This window comes from Oncorhynchus kisutch, linkage group LG23 (assembly GCF_002021735.2).
Source record: "Oncorhynchus kisutch isolate 150728-3 linkage group LG23, Okis_V2, whole genome shotgun sequence".
NCBI lineage: Eukaryota > Metazoa > Chordata > Actinopteri > Salmoniformes > Salmonidae > Oncorhynchus > Oncorhynchus kisutch.
In genome coordinates this window covers 13,678,835-13,686,770 of record NC_034196.2, presented here as the reverse complement: position 1 = coordinate 13,686,770, position 7,936 = coordinate 13,678,835, and the positions used below count along the sequence as shown (strand labels likewise).

At 42.9% G+C, this 7,936-nt stretch overlaps 1 protein-coding gene across 2 annotated transcripts in view; it reads left to right on the top strand.

Moving 5' to 3' along the window:
• Positions 1 to 747: 747 nt before the first annotated feature.
• ggt5b (gamma-glutamyltransferase 5b) overlaps positions 748 to 7,936 on the top strand; it is a 10,816-nt gene continuing 3,627 nt past the window's right edge. The window contains exons 1-11 of one of the 2 annotated variants that reach the window (XM_020457729.2): positions 748 to 1,003; positions 4,233 to 4,360; positions 4,480 to 4,575; positions 4,858 to 5,053; positions 5,771 to 5,931; positions 6,095 to 6,241; positions 6,370 to 6,500; positions 6,585 to 6,769; positions 6,984 to 7,075; positions 7,213 to 7,325; positions 7,503 to 7,613. In XM_020457729.2, coding sequence (XP_020313318.1) covers positions 825 to 1,003; positions 4,233 to 4,360; positions 4,480 to 4,575; positions 4,858 to 5,053; positions 5,771 to 5,931; positions 6,095 to 6,241; positions 6,370 to 6,500; positions 6,585 to 6,769; positions 6,984 to 7,075; positions 7,213 to 7,325; positions 7,503 to 7,613 — 1,539 coding nt within the window. In that variant the 5' untranslated portion in view covers positions 748 to 824. The remainder of the gene's footprint in view (positions 1,004 to 4,232; positions 4,361 to 4,479; positions 4,576 to 4,857; positions 5,054 to 5,770; positions 5,932 to 6,094; positions 6,242 to 6,369; positions 6,501 to 6,584; positions 6,770 to 6,983; positions 7,076 to 7,212; positions 7,326 to 7,502; positions 7,614 to 7,936) is intronic. The other variant, XM_031802524.1, reaches the window with a different exon arrangement.

Genomic DNA, 7,936 nt, shown 5'->3' with positions numbered 1-7,936 from the left:
TTGAAGCCTGAAATGTGGCAAAAGGTCGCAAAGTTCAAGGGGGCCGAATACTTTCGCAAGGCACTGTATATAATGTAATGAAACAGGCAGACAGCAGGACTCGAACCCTCGACCTTCTAGCCCGAGGTCCGGCGCGCTATCGACTGTGCAACAAAAGCATGCTCGTGCGGCAGAGTCGATTTCCGCGCTTATAAACCCAGGGTCGTTACACTACTCCCTCCTTCCAAAGAGCGCGTCCTCGCGCTAGCCTGCGACTTTACGTCTTACAGGAACGCGCTCACCGGCCAAACATCGGCACTGTCGTGGATGCAAGGTCCGATCACTTCTGACACCAATGTAATGAAACAGGCAGGGAGCAGGTCTCGAATCCTCGACCTTCTAGCCCGAGGTCCGGCGCGCTATCGACTGTGCCGCAAAAGCATGCTCGTGCGGCAGAGTCGATTTCCGCGCTTATAAACCCAGGGTCGTTACAGTAATATATGTATTTATTTCTTTTTTCGTGGACCCCCTGCAGTGCTTCCGTCTGCGGACCCCGGGTTGAACACCCTGGTTTAAAACATGTATGAAGATAAGCCTATTAAATTTATAATATGCCACATTCCCTATAATGTCATGTAATATCTGACGTCTCAAGAGAATACCATATTTACTTTAACTTCTTGAGGACTGATTTCTTATTTTTTTACGCGTGGGGGAGGGGGATTTGGTGCATAAATAGGAGGGCTCATTGGCTACTGTACCACGCGCTCCTGTGACGGGACTCTATACAATACCATTCTCCGCTGGGCAGAAAGTGCTCTTGGAAAAGTTTTACTCCTGAAAGTATGGCCAGATATAAGCCCTGGCAGTTTGGTTGCTGTCTCTGTATTGGTTTATTGGGTGCTATAATATCCATTTGTCTCTGCATAGCCTTCGATGTATTTATCCACCGAGGATGCTCGGAGGACACCTTCAAGAACGCGGCGGTTTCTGCGGACTCTCAACTTTGCTCAGAGATTGGCAGGTGAAGTAGAGTACGGTTGCTTTGCTTAGTTAGATACGCTCTTAGAAAAAAAAGGGTTCCAAAACGGTTCTTCAGCTGTCCCCATTGGAGAATCATTATTGGTTTCAATTAGAACCCATTTGGGTTCCATGTAGAACCCTTTCCACAGAGTACTACATGGAACCGAAAAGGGTTCTTCCTGGAACCAAAAATAGTTATTCTAAAGGTTATCCTATGGGGACAGCTGAAAGCACCTTTTTTTCTAAGAAGGTACAGCTTGTGAGGTACATCTTATTTGAAGTTTTCACTGTTATCAATAGGTGTTTGGTCTAAACAGGTGTTTGATGGTTCGGTAAAATGGCTCAACTGGTCTCTTTAGGCTACAGGTTCAAGCCATGTGCCTTATCCTGTACTGTACAACATAAATTTAAATGTCAATATTGCAGGGATACTCAATCTTTACTGCAGGCATTAGAATCTCTGTAGACTATTTTTTTTTCAACCGAGCCAAGGTGCAGTGAGATATAAAATGTAGACTAGTGAACTGTAAACGGATTAAGAGATTTGATAGTCTGTCATGGAGATTATGGTCTGAAGAACATTTCATTGAATTGCATTGAACCCAAGTGACTTGATTCAACTGTGACTGATCAGATCTATAGCTTTACTTGTATTACAAAAAAAAACTAATCAAGTGTGCCAGTCAACGGCAATGTCTGTAAATTCAGAAAATGTCCTACAATAAACATTTGTTATGTTTTTGTGACTTTTCCCATGTATTTTAAGCACACGGACATGTTTTGTGTATTTAATGGCTTGAGCTTTACATTCCTTCGATATAATCCCTAACTTTGCATTACCATTTTGTTAATGTGAGGGCTACCATGACCTTAAATAAGTAGCATCAAATCAAGCTTCAAGTCAGCTCCCCAAGCAACAGAAAATATTCAGCTTTTTTAGCTGAACAGGTAGTGGTAGAGCACACAACATGCTTTTCTGTGTAGAAGGTCATAATATGTCCCCTATTGGCGAGATGCATCCAGCGAGCAAATAATTACAGGAAAGGAAAAATGAAGTGAGGAAAGTGCGCTAGGAAAGGTGGAAAGGAGCTATGACAGGAAAGTAGATAAGGAAAGGGAGGAAAAGGAAGCTTTAAAAGAAAGGAGATAAGGAAAGAGAGTTGGGGAACGAGGAGAGGAAAGGGAGGCTGGGAAGTTGAAAAAGTTAGATCCCATGCTTTAAAACGCTCTGGATAAATTATGTAAATGAGTTCTCATGTATGTGATAGGGATTAACCACAGCCAGTAAATGGCGATATTATAGGTTATAGTGACAGGCTATTTTTAGTGACAGGTTGCTGCGGGGCTGCAGCTAGATACTATTACGATCGGCTGCAAAAGTTGTCGATCTTCAGCAAATCCATTTCCTTCTTCAGTTGTGTGAAACTATCTTTATCCTTCGCAAACAATGAGACATGAAGACACTCTAGGGGTACAGATTACCCAACATGCACCACCTGACTGGAGGAGAGAGGATGTAAGGAATGTTATAGTTGGACATACTTCTGTTTGGTGGGACATTTGCACTGAATGTACATGTATAAACCAAACAAGCTGTGGGATGACACCCTGGCCTCAGATCCCCATACTGTCCCCTTTATTGTTGTTTAACAAAGAGAGGAAATGAGAAAGGACACAAGGCTTTTAATACCTGAGTCATAATATTTTTATGACCCTATTTTAATGACCCGGAAAAGTCCCACCAGACATCAATGAGAGGTCCTGGCTTTCATCTGGATTCACTTGGTCAGTCTTTATCATGGCAAAACCAGTGTTCTTATTGTTCTGTATGTTCAGTGTAGATGTAGGATCTGTTTCACCAGTGAGCCCATGCCAAAAATGATGTTCCATTAACAGGAAATGGCGAGACAACAGTAGAAACAGATAGAATTGCAGTGAATGCTTCACTTGACCCCGTGTTCTTAGACTGAGGAGAAAAGTCTTCAAAAGTTTTGAATTGTACTCCCATAGAGAGAGGTTATATAGGCATATTCGATTATTTTACTGGGTCCTCTTTGCTTTCTATCTGAAAGATCTTTTTTTTCTTCATTCAATGACCCCCAGGCAAATTCATCAGTTGGCAAATGTTTGTCGTCCTCAGTGATTATGACCATCTTTAATGTAACCCTGATCAAACCTCTGATTTAAAATATCCATATGTAAAAATAAAAAACTCCTCAAACGACCAAAGTGAAAACAAGGACCCATATAAAAGTACCGTGTTAGATATGATGAGTGGTATTCAGAAATAGTCGGTTTCCTCTGTTAGCTGTGCTCTGGGGGTTGAGACATGGTGCATGGCCCAAACTTGCCTCCTGGCATGGGATTTGTCATTCTGACTTTCTCTTGAACATAACATAACTTAAGTTTCAGTGAAATTACTCAACTACAGGAAGCTGTGAAGAGCGTGTGTGTGCGTGTAGCCTATGTTCACACAGTCAGTGTTACCCTGTCAAGTATTGTTTATAGTGGAGCATTGAAGTTATACTGTAATGCAGGGTATCCCAAACTCTGTCCTCAGGACCCCAAGCGGTGCATGTTTTGGTTTTTGCCCTAACACTACATAGCTAATCAACTAATCATCAAGCTTTGATCATTTAAATCAACTGTGCAGTGCGTCGTGGAAATTCTAACCAATAAGGAGAGACTTTGTTATTTCTTCAAACAATCATACTTACAACATTGATTAATTATAGCAATAATGGAGCTGGTCAATGAACCACCCCGGAAGTGATTAGTTGAGAGCCCGATGATACAGGAAATGCTGATGTGTTATATACTAGACCTAAAAATGCTAAGTCATGGCTCGTTCCACCCCTCCCCAGCAGACCAGGGCATCGTAAGCTACCTTGTTTTCTTCTTGTGGCTGTGGGTATCGGGTGTGTGAGGTCATAGCGCACAAACAAGTGATAACGTTGCTCCTCTCTGTTCAAGCCAGCATCTGTTCACCTCATATCTCCACACAGAGTCAAAATGGAAAAATGCCTGCTCCTTCTTACAAGACAGTGGAAATTTACAGCGCATGTGCATAACAAAGTTAACCATTAAGAAATATTAAATTCATGACATTGTCTCTGCTAAACAAGCTTAAAGAGGTTATACAGGATTTTTCCCCTTACAAAACATGCACCCCTTGGGGTCCTGAGGACCGAGTTTGGGAAAAGCTGCTGTAATATGTGCTGTGTTTCCAGAGACATACTGCTAGAAGGAGGGTCGGCAGTAGATGGGGCCATTGCAGCTCTGTTGTGCACCTCACTGGTCAACCCTCAGAGCATGGGCCTGGGAGGAGGCTCTATATTTACTGTTAGGGATACATTTGGTGAGTCTGTTCTTTACTGTTCTTTGCTTCTGTGTTACTGTACCGTGTAGGGTTTAGACAATCATGTTTGTGGCGGAATTGTGTGACCTCTCTACATCTCTTTATCAATCTATTCTCAGGTAAGGTGAAAACCTTCAGTTCGAGAGAGACTGTCCCACAGTTATTCAAAGCTGACCTGCTGAAGGGCTGTCCCACATCTGTCACATTTATCACAGGTAGGTAGACTTGCCAATCGGTGGAGGAATGAATGAATGGCTTGATGGAAGGATCAGTATTCAGTATGAATATGTAAACATTGCATGACAACAACTGATTCAAATTACTCCAAGACCACTAAAGTAGAAATGTCTTTTAGTCTTTTCTTACATCAAATGTGAACAAACCACAAGCCCATTTCTGTAACCCTTTAACATTGCTCTCTGTCCTGGAGTGTGGCATCACATGTCTCTTCTCACTTTTGTGCTTTACGCCTCTTCTGACTCTGTGGCCCCTGGTAGGTAGTCAATGGATTGGCGTTCCTGGAGAGTTGCGTGGGTATGAGGTGGTTCACAGACAGTATGGGAAGCTGCCCTGGGCCCGGCTGTTTGAGCCCACCATTAGACTGGCCAGAGAGGGATTCCCTATGCCACCCTTCCTGGGACGCCTCCTTAACTTCCCAATCATAGAAAACCTGGTGAAAGCAACATCACTCTGGTAGTACAACATCTCACACTGACACACAGGAACTCAAATGTGTTCCATTTGTTTTCATTCTAACTGTACTCCTTTCTAAAACAGGCATTTTCCCAAATTTAAAAGTCAAAGTGCATGTATCTCAGTCAGAGAAGTCCAGATATCCTGCCAGACATCCTGTCCTATTACCCTAGCAATGAAGCTAATAATAAACTTGCTCTGCTGTAGTCTTTATCTGTTGGCTCAGACCAAGTTCTCATCCGTATGGTTGTGCGGTACTATACACAGACAGACTGCAGAGGCTTTCCTAAAGCCCAGCCCTGGGATTAACATCAAAGGGGGTTGTCTCCCCTCAGCTCCCCGCTCTCCTCCCCTCTCTCCTCCTCTTACAGAACAGAAGTCTAAGCAGTAGCACAAGATCTGCATAGAGAAAGTGCCCTTGGCACCCCGGCAGATGGACAGGGTGGATTCACATATACTCAGGGATAATTTGAGATGCTAATGAGTTTCCACAAGCTGCTTAGGAAGGGAGATATTTATGAAATTAGGTGGTAAACAGAGATGTAATGTTTGTTGGCGGTAGCTACTTCTCTGTTCTATCTCTGTAATCCAGTGAAGTCGCTTAACATCCAAGTAATAGGCTATGGCATTGGCTACATGTGCATGTTTATGTTTGTTCTATTGTCTTTTCCCAGTTTATGGTTGCTATGGTATAATGAATGCATTCCCCTCTTCCAGTGAGGTGTTCTGCAACAAGAACAAAACGGTGCTGGGCATGGGGGACATATTGAAGTTCCCTAAGCTGGCGGAAACCATGGAAACCATTGCAGAACAAGGAGCAGATGCCTTTTATACTGGCCAAATTGGACTTGACTTGATCCAAGATGTAAAAGCAGCAGGTGGGTGAGGTTTGTATGTGTAAATGAGAGAGAGCGAGAGAGAGAGAGAAGGAAGGAACAAATTATATCCCCCAAAAATGTATATGAAAACTCCAGCTTGTTATGTTTTTTTGTCTGGACTGCTCACATGGATAGACATACTTTGTTCCCCATTATATTTTAGGTGGGACCCTAACCATGGAGGATCTGAAGTCATTCCAAGTCAGAGTGGAAGATGCCTGGACTGTTCCTCTGGGAGATTACCAGATGCACATCCCTCCACCTCCAGCAGGGGGAGCCATGCTTGCCTTTATTCTCAACATCATGAAAGGTGCATGATCAAATATGATCAAATAGTCTTTCAACTCAAATCATCGTGGTAGCTCATCATTGAACAGTTCCAAAATGTCCCTTCATCGAGTAGTAGAGATTTGAATGGCTGTTTGTGACCTTTCCCAGGGTTTCATTTCACCCCCAGGTCCATGGAGGGGGACCAGAAGGTCCTAACTTATCACTGCTACATTGAGGCTGCTAAATTTGCTACCGGACAGAGGAGACACGTCCGCGATCCTGTCTTTAACCCTAAAAAAGTAAGGATCTGAGAAGAACGGCCTCTTTAAGTGTATTCTGTACTTTTCACCCACTAATTTGCGGAATATTTTTTTTCCATGTAGAATGCATCGTATATGGTGGACTCAGATTTTGCTGATCGGATCAGGTTATTGATCAGTAAAAACCGTACCTATAACAACTCCTACTACAACATCACACCTTCCCCTGACCGCTTTGGGACCACACACGTGTCAGTCCTGGCTGAAGATGGATCTGCAGTCTCTGTCACAAGCACCATCAACCAAATGTGAACCTCTACCCTCACTGAGATAGAGAACATTACAGAACAGTAGCTACATCCCTCTAAATAGAACACTGTCTACTGTATTAGAACACAATCTCCTTCTAAATATGAATAGGAGGACAGTCCTGACTGCAAACGAACCAGCTAACACTGCAGCTTTTGGAGTTGTGTACTCTTCACTTGGCTAACAAAACAGTCTTTCTTTCTCTCCTCGCAGTTTTGGTGCAGCGATTTACTCTCCTAGAACAGGCATCATCCTTAACAATGAGCTGGCGGACTTCTGTTTTAGAGCAGAGAGAGTCAGTGCAGGTAGATTACATGTTTTTAAATGAATGTATCACTTAGGCCTACCTGTCTAACCTCTAACTGGTCTTCATGGGGTGACATCTTATTATATAAGCCTATGGGTGATATCTGTGTATATGATTATATCTCATTTCTCACAGGTGAACAACCTCCCTCTTCAATGGCTCCAGCTATACTGAGCTCCAGCTCTGGAAAGAATACCCTTGTAATTGGGGGATCTGGGGGCAGCATGATCACCACGGCCATGGCCCTGGTGAGTCTAGATTACATTTCTACCAGTTTTACATGTCTGACCGTTCCTTCTCAACCCATTACCTTCTGAAAAACTGAGAAAGGGATCCATAGGGCCTCATCAAATCCATCCATCTCGCTCTCTCTCACGCTCTCTCTCTCTCTCTCTATCGCTCTCTTTCTTTCTCTCTCCTTTCAGTCAATCATGAACCACCTTTGGTTGGGGATGAGTTTGAAAGAGGCCATTGCTGCTCCTGTAGTGTTTGTTGACGGCAACAACAACGTGAACTTTGAGCCTGCCTTTGATAAGGTAATTCCCATGTTCGTATCCTCTCAGTAAACCAATGAAAATGACAGCCAAGGTCACTGCAATTGACTGCCTGAGAGCAGTGACCATTTGAGAAATGTAAGGAACTTGTATGTCAGCCCTGTATTAAAGAACATAAATGGTTCAAGAAAAGTTTGATAAATAAATACAGATACCAATTTCAAGAAACATTCTCTCCGCAATATTAAGCTGATCCACCTCTAAAAAAAATAATATTTTAATTGTTTAAATGTACACTGAGTAAGTGTTGCTTCATCGCAAACAAACCATAACGTGGAATAGGTAAGGATTGTGAGTGGTGCTTG